We start from the raw sequence: 19,712 nt of genomic DNA, 5'->3' as shown, positions 1-19,712 counted from the left end.
TGTGATTTTGTGAATTGCAGGGTTTGCAGGCCAAAGCACTTTGTAAATCAGGGCTTAAGTTATGTACTTCAGGTTCGGTGGATGAAGAAATAAAGTGGCAGGAGAGATTCACAATGGAGAATTTGGGGAACTTTAGAAGTATGGGAGTTTTTGTCTCTTATTATGGATTTTGAATTTATGCGTTGGTTGATTTAAATAAGGAATCTACATTATGCTGTCAGTTATGAGTTATTGGTTATCAGATATTGGTGTGGGTATGAGTTTAATATTATCAATTAGCTATCTTGTAATTGTTCTGTGTTTTGGAAAACTGGATTTCTTTTTGCTTCGTTGGCTTCTATTTAAGGGAGGCCATCTCTAGTGTAAAACAATTTTCTTGTGAATACATTCAACTAGGAGCTGCCCCCTCCCCTCCCCCCCCACAGCCACCCAGCACCTTCAGACCCTCACGGGTGAGTAGCACGCTTTATAAATCCACGATTGATTGATTGACTAGGTAATGCCATTACTTTTTCATAGGATTCTATCACTTGGCAGTAAGAAGGTACCATTCCAACCTTGGCAGCAAGAAGAAGGTAGCATTATTACACTCTGAAAGTGACAGGAAGACTTATCTAAAATGATTGGTTGAAAAGGAAATTTGTATGCCTTCCCATAACTGAGAAGAGAGTTCCCTAGGTACATGGCAAAGTCAGAGAATGAGTGACCTCCAGTTGTTGTTCTAATAGTGTGAGGTGTATTAGCAGTGAATTGTGATAACTCCCTTGGAAAAGCTACGTTAATCCCACCATGTCATTGGTTAAAGGTTATGTGAAGTTTGATAGAGAAAAATGAGCAGAACTAATGGCAGGATTGTTTCATTTATATGCTATATTACATTATTATTGCTTTACATAGGGCACATATTTTATTGCTGAGGACTTACTCAGGTATGTGTTTCTATGGCCTGTAGTCTGTATTGTGGGATGGAGTACCTAAGTCTCCGCTTGTTCGTGTCTACCTTCATATATCTCTCATCTTTTCTCTGACTCCATATATCTGACCCTGATCATGTTTACCTGGGCCCATATCTCTCAGTATAAATGTGCAAGTACCTCTCAGAATCTATATCTCTGTTTGTCCTTGTTTCCCAGTAACTCTGGTTCATGCTCTTTGTCAGGTTATCTAATATCTTTATATCTTTATGTCCAAATTTCTCCCATATATATCTCGCAGGCTACTAGGGCTCGATATATTACATTTGGCTGATGTGTGTTGAAAATGGAAAGGCGCACACTTTTTAGGGAAAGTGATGGGTGAAGAATATAAATACCGGGGCTGAGATACTGATGTCATGTATCCATCCCAATTGAGAGAAGGTGCAAAGGCAATGAGAAAGTGAAAATGTCCCCCTTCCTTTACACATTTGTTGCTAACCAGCCCTTTGGGTCCCTAAGGAATAGAAGGAGCACTTCGAGTTGGACCTATAATATATACCTTGTATAGGACTTGTATTAGAGAGGGTTGATGGAGTATTTACATTTTGACTGAGCCACTATCTTTGTTTATGTTCTCTAGACAGAAAATAATGATTGTTGTGTAAGCATGAACTCCAGGTTCCTGCTCGCTGAAGGGTCTAAATGATATCATAGACTGAAAAATGACGCTCAAGTTATCTAAGTCTGAAGTGGAAAATCCACATTGTTGTCTTTTACCCAAGTACTGTTCTACGGATTGTACTTAGAACAAATGCTGAAGGTGTGAGGTGTAGTAAATTATGCTCATTATGCAATTATTCATGAAGAGGTTAAGTTTAGGAACCTCATTAATCACTATTTTTGCGTTTCATTTATTTTTCTTTCTTTTGAGCTACCACGCTACCTTTAGTTTGCCATGGAGAGGCAAGCAAAATAATTGTGTATGTTGTTGGATATAATTTATTACCTATACGGTTTGTACGAGGCTTCGTATGGTATGGATAGATTCTTGGCTATCTTAACTTTTGCTGATACAAGCGGAGATTGTCATCTGTGTGAGGATTCAGTTTGAAGTGGGTGTCTACATTTCAAAACTTGCCACCTGGTGTTAGTCCCTGCTCAGGTCTGAGTCATAAGATTATGTGACTTCTAAATGTTGTCTTCTGTAATTTCCTGCATAGTAGGTAGTTTGGCTGGGTTACCGTGGCTGACATGGAGAGCACTTCAAAACCTATGGGCTATACTACATTGGTCAGCCTCTTGAACAATGATGGGAGGACAATCTGCCGTGGCTGATCAGAGGCTGTTTGTTTGAATGCAGTGGAGGCTCATTAGTGCATGGATGCTTGACCATTATTAAGAAAAGCTTTGTATACCATGCACAGCACTTTGAATTTGATTGCGGGAGCAGCCAGTGGCCCATAGAGTGCCTTCAAAGGAGGCTAGATTTGACCATATTTCCTCCTGCCGAGGTAAAGCTTTTCAATTTAATTTTGTAGCCTGTGAATGAGCTACTTGAAGGGGCCTAGGCAGGTTTCATTGGAAAGGTGTAGTTAGTTCGGGTTACTTTCACACAATCATCTCTTCCAAAGAGCAGCCAAACTTGGCGAAGCAGAGAAAACTGGAAGTTGGCATCTTTCGCAGTCATGGCAATCTTGCGGATGAAAATCAAATCCAGATTAAAAATGACTCCCAGATTTTTTTATGACTATGGAAAAGAACATGTCTTTACCTGGGCTGAGGGGGCACATAAAGCAGGGCACATTTACTGTAGGAATTTTGGGTATATGAGGCAAAGGAATTGTTTGCTCTTTCAGCTGTAGATTTAGTTCATAGAGTGTGATAATAATTTGCTTACCAGTTGTGTTTTTTCCGATTAGGGATAAACCTGAGTGTCATTTATGTTCATGAGGAAATCAAAGTGACACTGTTCACAAAATGTTGAAGAGCACTGATGATAAAGAGGACCCATGTGCAAATTACAAGATAGTGTCCTACTACAGTTTTGAGTAGATCCTATTTGCACGACATGGGTCTGTAGTTGAGGAATCGTTAGAGTCGAAGGTTGCATCAGTGATACCAGACTCTTACCATCAGTATCAGAGGGAATAGATTCCACCTTGTTACTCCTGCTGAAGGTGTCTCAGTAAGAGAATATCAGCTCATCTTAGGTAGTTGTTGTTTGGAAATGTTGATTATTATCCATTTATAATAACAAATGTCTGAAACATTCCACGTACAATTAGAACACTGGTTCACCTGGAATTCAGTCAATCTTGTTCATGTCTCATCAGTGGAGACAGTGATGGTGCGCTGGTCTCCATTATCCCGCTTTGGACTTTTAAGCCAGATTGATCCAGGAATTCTTACCGGCTTGGCTCAACTAATTTTCCTCGATCAAGAGGACATTGCCTCTGTTTTACCTGTCTCTCTGGTTGTATGCACATATTGGTGTACTCTGCCTTTCATCCTGATACCACTCAGTGATTTCCATAACTACAGAGTGAGTAGATAATTCAATTTTTTTACATATGGATGTCACTTGAACTCTCAAATTGTTTGTATTATCCGTCCACATAGCGTCCCTGTGACCATCCTACATCCAGCTGTCTCTGTTATCTGTTTGTCCTGAGGAGAACTGGACATTGCAAAAGGGTTCAAAACACTGCCATCGCCAAGCCACACTAATCACTTTTGGCCTAAATGAGTTGCTATTATACTGATTACTACATGTGTGCAGTTGAAAACACATATCGAAAGTTGTTGCCTGTATACAGAGATCACTACTACCTGCTCAATGCTATGGGGTTTTGCACATAGGAACACAGTGCACTTTAGTGGTCTTGTTTGTCTGTTTTGCCTTTGAAGGACTAGGGGGCATATTTATGAGAGCCTTATCTCACATTTGCACCATAAAAGTGCTACATGCGTGACGCAAGGCTCAGAGTCAGATCTATGAAGCCACACATAGCCACATTGCGTGGCTTTAAGTGGCCTCATAAATCTTGCATAAGGCGACACATTGCAAATCACTGCGTCACTTTTCTTTCCGCAAGGGAGGCCTTCCATGGGCGTTGTGGCGGGTTGTACCATGCAAGTCCTATGGGTTTTGACGCATTCCCAGATTTACAAGGACTTGTAAACCTGAGAATGCATCCAAATCTTATGCCTCCCCAGGGCAGGTGTAACGAGGAGAAATCTCTTTATTTCTCCTCGCTTTTTCCTCTATGTTATTTCATCTACGCGTGCAGCATGCAGCACACATAGAAGGAGGAAAATGCCTCCATTCATTGTTTTCGTGCTGGTAGGTGTCCCTTCCTGCACAACAACAATCATCCGTGCAACGCAGGCACCCTTGCACCATGGCATAGGCTGCCAAAACGGTGTCAGCGCAAGGGTAAAGGACAGGATTACGCCATATTGGGTGAATACGATGCATTCCCTTCCCTTTCACTTTGACACTGGGCAGCACAGTAAGCCGACCTTATGCCAAACCCCCATAATTTAGGCCCTAAATGTATATATGTTATGTTTTTGCAAGTATTTTTCTTGTGGCTTAATTAAACCCCCCTATAATGCTAGAGTGTATCACTTATACTCAAATGCATGCTTAGGGTTGAATTATTTGCCTATCCATGAAAATGATTGGATGAATTCCAGGTGAACCCGTGTTCTAATTTTATGTTTAAAGCCCAGGTACTTACTGGTGTAGGGGCTGCTCCTGTTCTAAGTCATATGATAGATTCCACTAGCATAATCTTTGATGGTTCACAATCGGAATTAAATGATGCATGAATTCATAACATTAACCCACGACTGATAGGGAATTGCTTCCAGGTGTGTGGCAAACAACCAGGAACAAATCAGATGTTCTTTTGAGCAGCTTGCAGTACTTCTAATGTAATCCAGAACTGATGAACATTAGGCTGCAAGTCAATATGGATCAGATCTTTGGGAAAAAAGAACCTTTATCAAGCTTTTAAAATATTTCTGACTAAGAAACCCGAGAACATATTGCATTTAATTTATTATGCTTTAAAACGCATTTTATAAAGTGCCACACATCCTCTTGGATGCTTTAACAGTGATACCCAGGAAGTACAACTCGTTAAACATTTTGTGCCTGTGCCCAATAATGTTAATAGCAGACATTGCTTTCGTGCTCTTTTTAGTGAGCTGTTTTGTGATTGTATATCAGAATATTGTGAACAAATATATCAAATGACATAAATGTTGCTTCCTTAAAATCTTCTACATAAACATAGTTCAATATTGTGAAGATTTTCTATTTTTAACTCTAATATTTTTTGTACATTATATTTAGGACACAATATGTACTTCAGGTAATATTCTGACAATGATGTACAGGTACCACACTTGTGTGGTTTGGATTCATGTGAATATTTTACATAACCATCTGGTACTCCTTGAAAAATGAGTGGGAAAAGAATATCTAAGGGCTCATATTTGAGAGTCTAATTGGATTCTTGCAAGAGCTCTCCCAGGAAACACAGTAAGGCAAGGATAGGACTGCATGATACACAAGAGGCTAAGTATCATTTAGCATGGTGTGTTACGGAAATTAGCATTCAAAAACGCTATGAGTGTCTTATGTTTGCTTTCCTTCATGATTTCCATATGCATAGCTGCAAGGTTTCAGATTCCCATGTGACATTTTCATAATTTCACTGTTATTATAAGCAGCCGCGGTCCGTGCAGGTAACAGCAGTGGGGTGGTGGCGCTGGGTGAGGGGGGGATTTCGGGAGACGATGCCAAGGGAAAATTAAACAAATAAATAAGTTCCCCACGGCATCGTCCCCAGAAATCCCCCCTCACCCGGCCCCACCGCTGTTACCTGCACGGACCGCGGCTGATCATAAGTGACATTTCAACGAGTATGAGTGACACTTTCTCACAAGCAAAATTAAGCAATGAAGATGAGGGAAACATATAAATGTCGCAAATTACAACCATTTGCGCAATGAGAAACTCTATACTTGATCCTCAGTGCACCCCCGCTTCCCTCTGTTGCAGGGGGTGAAATGTCTGGCAGGCATTACAGCACTGTGTGAGGTGGACATCAGGGAAGTTTGAATGGGAGCTTCTGACGGCTGTGAATGGCCCGTAGGCCGCTGTACTGTGCACACTCCAACTTGGAGACAAGGACAGTCCTGCCAAGACCCGTGCATCAGGTGGTGAACTAACGCATTTCAGTGTGGTGCTCCGCATCACTGCACTGAAATGCATTGTCACTCATATCTGCATATGTCTCAGCTGGATGTATGACGTTACAACGCATACTTTTACCACGCATGCCATTACAACGCGGTATTTACAACGAATACCGTTACAACGCATAGCGCTTAGAAGTGCTGGATAGTGGTAATTATAATTTTTTATTCCAACTCCAGTCCCCGTGGACACCAGGGAAGGTGTTGGATATAAAATTATACTTATTCTCTATCCTAGAGCGCCCCCCAGTGCAATGAGTTGTAATGGTATGCGTGGTAATGCCTGCGTTGTAATGGTAGTGCGTGGTAATAACTTCGTTGTAACAGTTGTATACTGTCTCAGCTGTCACTGAAGCGCTGCAACCTGAGTGTGTGGCTGCTCCCGCAGGCTTGAGGCACTCCTGTGGAACTTAGCAGGACTGCCAGCTGATCGCTAAGGTGCTGGCAGGCTCATAGTGCTACAATGTATCTTCATCGTGATTCCAGCTGCGCCGTAGAGCTCTGGGTCAGACAGTCTGACATCACAGCCGAGTAGTGCCCAAAAGCTCTTGATATAGCTGGGTCCCTGTCAGGTTATTTGATACATTAAGTGTGGCCAGGGCATCGTGGGGGACGTCATGTTCTGACCCCTGCCGCCAGAATGCGGCGGAGAGTGTGAGAAAGCCAGGCAAGTGGCTCACTGGTTTGCGGGTGTCGCAGGCTGCAATCATCATGGTGCTCCACTCACAGCACTGCTGTCTGCTGCTGGCTCTACTGCTCAGACTGGCCCGGACACGCTAGGCTTATCTTATGGCCACCTCCCAGCAAATTCAATATTGCCGAGCCCAGCTGAGCGAGAGTGCAGTGGTGGATGTCGTCGGAGTCATAACTGACCAACTTTCACACTCACAGACCAGTTACAGCAGCCGCCAGGACAGACAGGACTCACAGGGACAGGCCAAAGACTGGACTAATGCTGGCGCCAGCGGCAAACTAACATGATTGCCGCAGGAAGGGGGGGTCCAGGCATGCCTAAGACTGACAGCCTGTTGCAGAGAGTCCCTGACGACAGTCAGTCATGCTGAAGATCCTCCAAAACAGTTAGTAAGTAGTTACCACTTGCCACCCACCGAGTATCTGTCAGTGTGTGTTAATTATATTTCCAATGAGCGCGCGACCAGGCAGCTGCTGCTGCCTGCAGTCTGAGTCAGTGGGTGCTCATGACGACATAGGTTTATCCGCACTAAATAACTGTTCATGATGTTGTTGGGGCCCGGCCTCCCCCAGTGCTGTTGCGCCGTCTTGGTCACAGCAGTCACTTGTGTCAAAGAGAGAGAGGCCCTGAGTCCTGAGGGTGCTCTCCAGATTGATTTTGCCAGCAGGAAGGGGGGCGTGACCCACATTGGCTGGCAATCTGCGTTCTGTTTTTCTGCCTGCCCGCAGGGCAACGCTAGGCATCAGTGTGTTGTTGCAGTTGGGCCCTCACACATCCTGTTAGGAGCCGGTCCCATGTGTGGGAGAGAAGCCTGGTCTGGAGCGATGCTAAGCTGCACGTAGTGGCAGTCTGCCCAAGCCTTTATGCCCCAGTGTCTATCTCTCTAAATCCCACTGTCTGTAAATACGGGTCTGTTACTGTATCTGTGTCCCAGTGTCAGTCAATCCTAGAGCACAAGTCCTAAAAAAAGAAGTGGGGGGACTAACCAGGTTAGGCAGTAAGCAAGTGAATTCATAATGCGTGCCATCACAGCGCATGATGTCACGACGCATGACATTGCATCAGACATCACAGGAAATGACCTTACTGGAAGTGACATCAGATATTAATACCGCACGCATATGTTTATCAGGTATATAATGAGTACATTTAAGCGCATTATGAGATTTAACATATGAGATTTTGCGTTGGTGTTGTGCAAAATCTGGGCCTCAACTTATAAATTATTTTTTTTAACCCTGCCATAAAGAAATTGGCAACAAGGAGAAGTATGTCAGTAGATTAATTATGCTTAATTGGTTGCAAAATCTACATTTTAAAATATTTGGTTGGGTTAAGGCATCTGCTGTGAACGTGCCGAGTAATTCTCAGGATATAGTAATAATAGTGAGATAACTCAGGTGGTTAATGCACTTGCTGGAGAGATGTGTGTTTTGTTAAGTCACAGATCAATCAATCAATCAGAACATTTGTAAAGCGCACTACTCACCCGTGAGGGTCTTAAGGCGCTGGTGGGGGGGGGGCGGGGTTGCTGCTACTGCTTGAATAGCCAGGTCTTGAGTAGCCTCCTGATGTTTAGAAGGTACTGGGTCTGCCGTAGGAGGATGGGGAGGGTGTTTCAGGTCTTGGCGGCGAGGTGGGAGAGCGATCTGCCGCCGGTGGTCACACTTCGGATGCGGGGCGAAGGCGAGGTCGGCAGAGCGGAGCGGGGCTGGCGGTTCGGGGTGTGGAAGGTGAGTCGTTAGTTGAGGTATGCCGGTCCGGTGTTGTGGAGTGCCTTGTGTGCGTGGGTGAGGAGCTTGAAGGTGATCCTCTTGTTGACAGGAAGCCAATGCAGGACTCTCAGGTGGGGTGTGATGTGGCTGTGGCGAGGGATGTCGACGATCAGGCGTGCAGAGGTGCTCTGTATGCGTTGTAGTCGTTTCAGGAGTTTGGCCGAGGCTCCTGCGTAGAGGGCGTTTCCATAGTCCAGCCTGCTGCTGACGAGGGCCTGGGTGACCGGTCTTCTTGTTTCGGTGGGGATCCACCTGTAGATCTTGCAGAGCATGCGAAGGGTGTTGAAGGAGGATGAGACGTGTTGACTTGCTTGGTCATGGAGAGTGTTGAGTTGAGGATCAACCCCAGGTTGCGTGCGTGGTCGGTGGGTGTCGGCGCTGCTCCCAGTGCGGTTGGCCACCAGGAGTCGTCCCAGGCTGAGTGGGTGGAGCCGAGGATGAGGACCTCGGTCTTGTTCTTTAGGTTCTTCGGATCCGTCTTGGGTTTCTTGAGTAAGGCGTTGATCTCGGCATGCTTCCAGCTCTCCTGGAAGGTCGCAGTCTCGAAGGAGATGTTGATTGCCTTGCTGAGATGGGGTGCAATGGTGGCGCTAGCTTTGTTGAAGATGTGGTGTGGGCATGGGTCTGATGGAGAGCTGGGGTGGATGGTGTTCATGATTTTGATGGTGTTATCGTCGTTTATGTTGGTCCAGGTGAGCAGGGGATCGATGTGGGTGGTGGCCGTGGGGTCTGAGGTGTCGGTGGCTGTTGAGGCGGCCAGGTTTTTGAAGCTGTTGTGTATGTCTGTGATCTTGCGATGAAAGAAGGTGGCAAGGGAGTCACACAGGTCTTGAGATGGTAGGATGTCTTTGCTGTTGTGCGTGTTGTTGTCAAGGAGGTCCGCGTTGTTGTCGAGGCAGATATGAATCAAAGTAGTAGAGAAGGTAAATGTGTCCCCCGCAAAGCACATCTAACACACAGATGATAGATTTTTATTTTATATAGCTACTAAAGTGGGTTAATGCTTTTAACACAGAGATCCTTTTGTTACCTGTAGTTCATAAATTGTAACCCTTCTAATAGACCACAGTGAGGTATGAAGGACATTTGACTCCTACATCTTGTAACCCTCACTGTCTCTTGTAACTCATCTTGTACATTGATTTACACATATATATGATTTATTGTCAATGTATAATGCGTACGTTACGTAAAGAGCTCTGACACCCTGCACTGGGTTGCATAGTGCTATAAAAGTAATAAAATAGTGCTATTGAAATTGTTATTTATGTAAATACTCGTACAAACCAACACACCTGACATTCTTACAGTGCATGCATCTCTTATATAAAGGGACTGAACAAAAGCATGCCTCTCTTAAGTACCTGTGAAGGGATAAGAAGCTGTGTGCCTTTGTTTCCCCTCTGTGGCATTTACATTTAAGTGTGAGGTTCCAGGCCGCTCCAGTCAGACCTGAAACTCCAAACCTCGCCTGCCACATAGGGGCCGTGTTTAGTATTACATGATAATGATTCGGCCATTGTTTCCTTCTCCTCCCCACATATCCTGAATTGTGTATTTAGTTTGCAGAGGTGGTCAGATGTATGAATGCACCGTTAGCTAAAACTTTATTGTGGAATTGTCTTGATAAATCAAATTAGAGCAGTGAAAGGAGTATTTTAAGAGTGCTTACGTGTGAGGCACCAAAGGCCTGCCTGTTTCGCGGAGTATGCGTGCTTGAAGAGCCGGTACTGCTGCTGGGGCAAGGAGCGCTTTGGTTCCACCAGAATTACACTATTCTCTACCAAGTCGAAGAGCTCCATTGCAGAATCTGACACAAAAAAATGAAAGATGTTTAAACGAAATTCAACAATGATATTAAACATTTTGTTATGTGTTTCTTTACTAATCTGAACTTGAAGGCCGCCTTATAAATCGTCCAAATAAAGATGCCGGGGACACATGCGCAGGGGATTGTGCACAGAAACAAAATAAATGCTAAAGGGTGTACCTGGCAATGAGGTGTCATTCTGTGATTGGACAGCAAGGATTCCGCACTGGGAAGGTGTGGGGCGGCTCGCGACGTTTGAGTCTGGAGATAAAAAAAAGACACCAAATCATGATTAGCAAAGAAAAAATACCACTTTAGGTGCAGTAAAGAACAGTTTCAGGAGACACGCATGAGCATTGTTTCACAGCAAAAAGGATACCTTGGTTGTCAGGTCACAGGGAGACCGGAAGTCCAGCTACTGCTATATCTGTTATGAAAGGCTTTTGTGCATAATTCAGAGATATCCTTCAGTGTCATGGCTGACGGGGCAAAAAGGTGCACATTAAGGCCCAGCTTAAGCAGATCCGAATGCAGATTTTGCTAACTATAGGGTATTCTCCCACCAATGCACTGCCATTTTTCTGAAATTTATGGGGGATTCTTCTGGCAGTAATAGATACATTACTGCTCTGCCTACACAATTTTGCAATGGCGAATGGGCATTTTTTCAACCCGCATTTGTGATGGCTCACTGCAAATTGTAATTTAAATCTGATTCAGATCTCGTTTTTACACTGATCAGCCACTGCTGTCATTTATGTTTTTTTGGGACATATATCGTCACTGTAAAATTGCCAAGCCATCAATCCAGTGCGTCTAAGCTACATAAATACATTTCTTTTTGTTTAAGATTTTGCTGCATCTAAACTGCATTAGCAGTATCAACAAGAACTGGTGCAAACCAGCACACCATTCAGTGATGGAAAGCCCCTCAGCTCAGTGCAATGTTGTCTATTTGAATTTGCGTGGTCCTTGCAGATAAACCTAGGGCAAGATGTACAACCAAATTTTACGGTCGCAAAGGGGATTAGCCCCATTGAGACCGCAAAAAATGTCAGGCCAATGTACCAACCCTATTTTTCGAGTCTCTAATCAATTAGCACCTCGCAAAATAGGGTTTGCGACTCGCTGTTAGGAAGAGGCATGCCAAGGGGTCCCCCCTAATAGCAACTCCAACACCCATGTCAGAATGTTTAGCAAAGCAATTGCGGTTACAAAACACTCGCAGTTTACCACCCTTCTCACAAGGGTGGTAAAGCACTTGCAAGCGGGAAGGGGTCACCAGGGGACGCCTTCCCCTTTGGGAATGCATGCACAATTATTTTTTAAGGGCAGGCAGTGCCAATTAAAATAAATAATTCCCATTTGGGAAGACAAGCAAGGAAACCAGGCAATGGTCCTCCGAGGGCGCCATCACAATTCCCAGTGGGGCTGTGCCTCATGAGAACTTCTTCCCGTTTGCAAGTCCGATACCACCCCCTTTGTGGTGTTCATATCTGGTCAATGGCTTATGACTACAATTGTGGACACAAATGTTTAACACATTTCTAGGGGAAGTGCAGATAGGAGGGGAATGTCTCTTTCCCGCCCTTTCCTAATTACTATTTGTTCAGGGTCTCAAAACTCCTTTTAAGAGTTGGAAAGCCTTTCCAATCTGTAAACAAAATTTTGAACTAGTAAAAAAGTTTTTTTGCCTTGGCAATCCCTGTAATTTAGCAAATCTCAGGCTTTGTGATTCTCAAAATACCATTGTACATGAGGCGGAGATGAGACATTTATAATTGGATTCAAAAGATCTGATAATGCACATGAGCAATCAAGGAAATATCAACCATCAAATCCAGTTTTATGTTTTTTCTTTAAAGAAATTATTGGAATTTCAACCATAGTCTAATAAGTTTACTAGAGATGAGACAGGACTCCAACTCTCAGAATGCAGGGGTTTGTGAAATAAAATTACAGAATTGTTGTCTCTAACGACATGTGGTCAAAAAATAACCTTAGTCGCATGCAGGACTGTCTTAGTCTCAAACTTAAATTTTAGGGATGCGGTCTTGTATTTTGCTATGCTGAATCATGTTTGCCACAAACCTAATCAAAAAAATTCCTGTGAAGCAGATTTCATTTAATATTATGTATTTATGAAGTATGTGGCTTTAATTAGGATGGTTTAATGATGATGATTAGTGTATATATTTATGTGGTATTCATATGCAAACCTAGCCAAATGAGCAGCGGAGAGCTGTACAGGGTCAAAGGCAAGCATACAATAAATAAGTGATATTAGAGGTAGCTGGTTATTGAATTGTTACTGCATTGTCATGCAGTGTTCTGTAAAGAGGTGTGACTTCAACTCTTTCTCAAAGTGGATCAGCTTTGGGCCGGTCCTGTTGGTTATGCAGCTGCTGTCCCAGACACTGGGGGCATAGATAGAAAGGACATGCTGCCTTGGTTTGTTCTTTTTTACTCATCTTAGTCTCAAGTCCGATGGTGTCCTGGTTGTGGGTGTGCAGTGATCCACCAGAGATGGTGAGCTTGTTTGCAAGATAAGCGATGATTCTGGCTTTGCAAATGATGGTTTTGAAGATGGTGGCCGCCATCAAGAGTATCCCAAGGAGTTCCATAAGTATGAGGGTGTTGTGGCCATGTTTCTTTCTGCCCTCAATGAGACATTCTGGTGCGTGTAGAATGCCTTTAAGGATGTCTGCGTGGAGCGTTGGAGACTGTGGAGTAGTGCATTACCCTTTACAGATGTGAGAGCACATCGGTTTTAACAGTAGTTCTGAAATTGGTTTCTGGAAGACACAGTTTCTGTTTCTTTAAAAAGGAGAGCTGGTACTACTCTGTAATTTTTGGCAATGTTTTCCTTGAAGGTGAGGTGGTGTCCAAGGTGTAGCAAAAAGCCTTCACATTTAGTGAAGCTGGGATTCGAAGACGTCAAATTTCAAATCATTGAGACAGTTTTGTAGTATTTCGTGCTTGTTGATCTTGGTAAATAACACAAATTCTGTCCTGGTTGGCTAGAGCTTCAGGCGAGCGCTGGATGGGAAGGACGGGATGAGGCGCAAAGAGTGTTTGAGGAATTGTTTGTGTGAAGCAGATGAAACTTTCAAGTAGAGTTGTGTATTGACCATATATTAGTGAATCTTGATGCTGTTATCAGTGAGTACGGCCCCAAGGGGGATCCATATAGAGGTTCAATAAAACAAGAGACCGTATTGAACCCTCCGCGACTCCATGAAGAATAGGGATCTTTTGGAATCTGGAGGTGCCTATGCAAACAAAATGGTGTTGACTGGAATGGCAAGAGAAGAATGAATAAAAGACATTTCCACTGAATCCCATTCGAGACTCCAGGGTGTGGATGAGGGTTGGATGGTTCACTATGTCAAAGGGAGGTAAGAGTTTCAGCAATATAAGGAGTCAGTGGTCATCTTCATGTGTTGCCAGAGGGTATCATCTATGAGGTGTAAGGTAGCCATCTCCATGCTGCAGAGTGTTCTAAAAAGTTAGATTGGTAGTTATGTAGGAAATAGATATTATTGAAGTGATCTTGAAGTGCACAGATTGCTTTTTCAATTACCTTACTGATGAAAGGTAGGTGAGTATGAATTTGATGTAAGTTTCTTCAGAAGTGGGAGGAATAGGTCTGCCTGCTCTGTCTTGTGAGCTTCTAGAAAGATGCCTTGAGTGAGGGAGCATTGGCACTGGTAAGTAGGGGTGAGAGAGCTTTTTATGAAAGAGAAGAGTAAGAAAGAAAGAAGAAGAGAAAGAAAGAAAGAAGAAGAGAAAGAAAGAAAGAAGAAGAGAAAGAAAGAAATAAGAAGAGAAAGAAAGAAAGAAATAAAGAAAGAAGAAGGGAAATAAAGAAAGAAGAGGGTAGGTGGGAAAGAAAGAAAGAAAGAAAGAAAGAAAGAAAGAAAGAAAGAAAGAAAGAAAGAAAGAAAGAAAGAAAGAAAGAAAGAAAGAAAGAAAGAAAGAAAGAAAGAAAGAAAGAAAGAAAGAGGTAAGACATTATCAACACCGAAAGTGGCTTTGAGGGAGTAGAGTATGTCAGCAAGATCTGTGTGAGACAGTGCTTTGAAGGATCACCATTGCGTATTGTACAAGAAGGGATTGGCATATTAGTGCTGTGGGCACCCCTAGAATAGACACATAAGTAATGTTTAAGTCCTACTTGGGGTTATCAATCTGATTGAATTTGTTATACAATAAATACATTGTTCAACGCAATCTTCCAGGAATATACCATTAATGTACATTAGGGCAGGAAGTATACAAATAATGTATAATACTGTGCATTTAATATGAATTCAACAGTCATCTTGCATTAAGCCACCTAATTACAATGCGCTTACGAGTAACTCCACTTGTAAACATGTGAATGTACACTGTAAATATGTACATATCTATTGTGCAGTGTGCTGTCCAATACAGGCCCAATTACATGCTGACCACTGTCACCACCTCCTATCGCACCCTGGTTTCTGTAACCTTGTTTCAGTGGGACCTCACACACCAAACTGTGCACAACATGTCATTTCATAACACTTCTACTACAAAAAAGCTTTGGGAATGCCATTAGGTTTGGTTGGCATCTTCAGTCCTGACTAAAACATAAAAAACAGCAGCATAAAAAAAAAATATATATATATATATATATATATTGCTTTCTGTTAAAAAAAATATGCATCTATAAGATAAATAATTAAATGTGCCATGTTTTGATGTCCCTTTGGGATGTAAAATAGTCCCTGCTGCATTTCAAAGCACACACACATCGGAGGCAGGATATTAAATAAAACATCAAATAAAATGCGGTGATAGGGCCCTTCTCTGAATGCCCACGGTATGTGTCAGTTAATAAATTGATAACAATAGGTTAGCCAGACCTAACAATGTCTCTGCTACTTTGAGGTTGAGGTGTGCATAATAGGAAATCTCCAAATTTCTCAGTATTTCAGTTTGGGAAACAGATAATGTTTATTAAACTAGTACATAGGATTTTACTCAGGGTGTTGTCAATGGGCTGAAGTTCTGGAAGTTCCTTCGACAACCTAATGCGTTCTCGGTGTCGTAGTCTTGGTTGTCTTCAACTAACCAGTTACACTAAAGCTCCTGATAAGAATGAATGGAGCACAAAAGACCAGGACTACGTAGGGAGCGATCTGACCATAAGTAGCGAGAGGCGAGACAGACTTGCGTGTCTTTTAATGTTAGTAAATCAAAGCACTCCCTTACTTAAAGCATGTAACACCTCATGGAAAACTCACCCCTCCACAGGTAGACTGACTGAAAACTGGTGAAGGACCTCTGGATCTCCTCTTTGGTCTCAGCGCTGAGCGTTGTGCTGTACTCCACCGACTTAATGCTTTGTGACAACAACGAGTAGGCTGCAGAACAAAATGAATTTTTAGCACATAAGCTGTCAGTCATGGTACAATTACTTACTTTCATCACTTGCAAGTCCTCTCCATCATTTACGAGCTTCTGATTTTCAGATATCAGAAACTTGCACAACACTCATAAATAGTCTTGAATTGGTATCGTACACCGATATATTGAGCCTACAGAACTTCAGCTGGATTCACAAATATTTTGCTGTATTTGTGATTTACTCTTGTAGCACTCCTGGCTTACTACTTAATCACAGGACCCTAGCTTATTGTTGGTTTACTCCTAGAAGTCAGTAGTAAGCCAGCAGAGGACATAGACTTTATAATGCAGGCATTACCATGCAATGCCTTTATCTTGCTTCATTTTCCACACATTGCTTTTACAACGCAATGACGCAACCACGCATATACCTTTACCACACCTATACCTTTACCGACCATGCACTGAAAGTATTTTAAAGGTAGGAATAGGTGTATACATGTATATATGTGTGTGTATAAATATATCTATATATAAATTAGGATTAAGGGGTGGGTAAGGTTATAGGGTAGAAAAAGGTTTTTAAGAATTTAGGGGACAGGTAGGAGCATACAGAGGTAAGAGTATGTTTAGGGGGGACAGGGGTATAAGGTGGAAAGGTCATTTTTAGGATTTAGGGGTGGGTATGTGTATAGGATGGTAAGGGCATTTTAGGGTTTAGGGGTGGGTAGGAGTATAGGGTGGTTAGGATGCTTTTAGAGTTTAGGGTTGGGAAGAGGTATGGGGTGGTAAGGGTATTTTTGGGCCTTAGGGTTGGGTTTAGGGTGGATAAGGGCATTTTTAGGGTTTGGGGTGGGTAGGGTACTGAGGGTTCAAAAAGGCCATAAAAGTCGAATGTTTATTTTCCATAAACATATTAAATAAGACCAGCTTAACATCTGATTATAAAAATTGTCTACGGTATCCGAAACAAACTTAAACTTCTATCAATTAAATTCATGCTTATGTGATTGAGCGCTATCTGCATCTGGACAACACCCAAAATGAGGCCATAATGGCCCTTCTGAGGCAACATTTCCTTTCCCATGGCCTCAGGAACCCTCTGACATTGTGAAACATCTTAGCCATTCATCTGATCCGGAAATCTCATTGTCGCTTCCGATCACAACTATTAAACTAAGAACACACTTCAACCTAGGCACTTAGAAGGCTTCCACCACTCCTTACCGAATGATCACCTGCACCCGACTGCCTTCGGGAATGCAGCGGCCATCATTGACTGTGTTCAGGAGCTCATATAACTTGCGATGAAGTAGGAAAGCAGTGGTGGACTCTCAGCCACAATGACATGAATCAATCCTGTTACCACTGGCTCTCTTCATGGGTCACACAATCCCATTCTTATGCATCTCAAAAGTAGCCTCAGGGCGCTATATGCTGCTTTGTAAAGCCACAACAGAAACCAGGAAATGTAATAACTTCCCAACAGCACAGATTTTTAGTCTTTCAAGCTCTGTTTGGGTCCTTGAGCATTTGCATTCTTTACTGCCCTCTCCAAGACTACTCAATGGTCAGTAATTTCAATTCTTATGTGTTATTTACAAATGCATTAAATAATAAAGACACTATTGCAACATTAATGAGATATTTCAGCTGTAAAAAATACTACTCATCACAGAATAAGAAATGCCACTTGGTCACTTTACCACAGAGAGTACAGGTACAGGTGGCACTAAAAGCATCACTGCTGCTGCCCAGGGCATTTCTCTGGGTAGTCCCCCAAAAAATGAACAAAGAACACCAGAAAGAGGTATATTTAATAGCCGACTATTACGCTAGCCCTCTTTTTGTTTTATTAATGGTGATACCATTAGCAGCTTCTGTAACATTAGCCATTAATATGCACCCCCACAAAGGGCCAAACTCTCGTTTTTCGGAAGTGAATAACAAGTTGGGAGGTTTTACGGGAATTACAGGGCACAGTGAAGCCGGGACATAATTCCACCAGTCACACGCATTTGGAACACGTGTTGGGTAACATATGCATAAAAAAATGCGATGTTGGGGCCGTTGTAGAGATTAAGCAAGCTATTGCCCAGAGTCACAGAGTGGGACTCATGATTAGAATAGGCACCAAGGTGAGAATTAACAGGTCCGAGGAAATTGAGCCCAAGACCCGCCGAGGTGGGAATTGAACCGTGGTCCCGGGCCAGATTTCTGCATCAGGGTCTGTCGCCATTGAGCCACACTTCTCCACTCCTTTGAGTCCTGAACCCAGCAACCGATGAGTAATTTGGGGCGCTTTTACACCCCAGGTGTAAGGAAGATTAGCTGGACTCCAGAGAACAGGATCACATTTAGACTAGTGAAATCGTGGCTGCTTATTGGCTGGCTTCACTGTCATTGCTATGGTATGACAGGGCATAAAAGTGCTCAGTGCTGCTCTGCGCTACTTGAGGAATACTACCACCAAATCGTAATGATCAGCTCTTTTGTTCATTATTCAATAAGTAGTAAATGTAAATATTTTGAGCATAGCTATTCATACATACTATTCAATAACATTATTTAAAATGCATTAAGTGTATCTTATTGTCGACCATCAGTATTGCCAGTCACCCAGCTCCTAAGACCAGCAGAACCTCTGTAGCCCAACGCCCAAGGTTAAACACTGGCCCGCCTTTCAAAATGAAAGCAAAGTATGCGAGGATGACGAGAGGCCTGCAGCCAGCACCAGATCTCAGAAGCTACCACCTGGAGTTATCAAGACCGCAAGCCCCGGGGACAAAGACTCCGATCCCTCTGGGGGTAATTGAGCTCTTGGTGTAAATGTCTCACACAACAGGAAATATCGGAAAACTCAATGATTATTGAAAGGGAATTTGTCGAAGTAAAACAAAACTCAGGAAAAACATTTTGACAAGATCAGACACAAGATAAGTGAGTGCCGAGGGAAAGACTGCATGACTTATTTGGCAATCAAACATGAAACTCCAGATAGACGCGCAGCTGCAAAAACACACGTGTTGTCCACAGTGTAAAATGAAGACAACATGATTTTGTAAAACAGACACCGATCCAGCTTGCCTAATGCAAAAACAGGTCAAAGAACAATCAGTTGTATTGTTTAACCTATCAGAGTCCATATTCGGGTGGTACCTATTGGCTCAAAATGCCTGTGCCCTGGAATCTCGAGGCAGGAATCCCTGGCACCGAATACCATGAGCTCAATATCGAATGTAAGTATAGATCTTCTATACCTGACTCTCCATGTATGTCTCTTGATGGTATGTCTGCATCTTCACAGTGCACAGATGTGGAGTTAAGAGGAGCAAATCTATGCATCCCTATATGCACTTACTTTCAATATCTTGTCTTTTGAAATGATATTAGTGTATCTCGATATTCCTAGCCTCGATATCTTGTAGTACAATCTTCAAAATGCATATGATGGGGACAAGTTTCCCAGAGCAGTGCACATGAAGCATGCTGATCGGATCCCACATGCTTTCCTTACACTTTCAACTATTCTGCCTACATGATTTTTAAATACTGAACATGCTTACGTTTTAAATTCAGAAAACGGATTGCTGGCAATAGCACGGAGTAGACTAAACTCTGAAATGTTTCTTTTATATCTCTTCACATCTTTGGCATCTCAGCAGTGGCTGCCAGCAAGTCTGGGTTGGGCTGCATGTCACTGCAGGAAGGCACAACTCTCCCAGGACACCAGCACCTGAGAGACCCACGTCATAGAGGACTTTTTAATTTATAGGACTAACATACGAGGAACTATTTCTATTTCATGGCAATGTTTTTAGTATTTTCTTTTAGTCGTTGAGCTTTCATGTGTCCAGTCCCCATATGAT

At 42.8% G+C, this 19,712-nt stretch overlaps 1 protein-coding gene across 1 annotated transcript in view; it reads right to left on the bottom strand.

Annotated features, from left to right (window-relative positions):
- Positions 1-19,712, bottom strand: part of TG (thyroglobulin) — a 711,260-nt gene that overhangs the window by 422,871 nt on the left and 268,677 nt on the right. Inside the window, exons 28-30 of the mRNA XM_086966244.1 lie at positions 15,741-15,860; positions 10,648-10,728; positions 10,330-10,467 (exon numbers count right to left, since the gene is read on the bottom strand). Of these exons, the coding sequence (XP_086822370.1) occupies positions 10,330-10,467; positions 10,648-10,728; positions 15,741-15,860 (339 nt within the window). The remainder of the gene's footprint in view (positions 1-10,329; positions 10,468-10,647; positions 10,729-15,740; positions 15,861-19,712) is intronic.

Source organism: Lissotriton vulgaris, chromosome 4_1 (assembly GCF_964263255.1).
Source record: "Lissotriton vulgaris chromosome 4_1, aLisVul1.2, whole genome shotgun sequence".
NCBI classification, from domain to species: domain Eukaryota; kingdom Metazoa; phylum Chordata; class Amphibia; order Caudata; family Salamandridae; genus Lissotriton; species Lissotriton vulgaris.
This window is presented reverse-complemented; position numbering and strand designations above follow the sequence as displayed.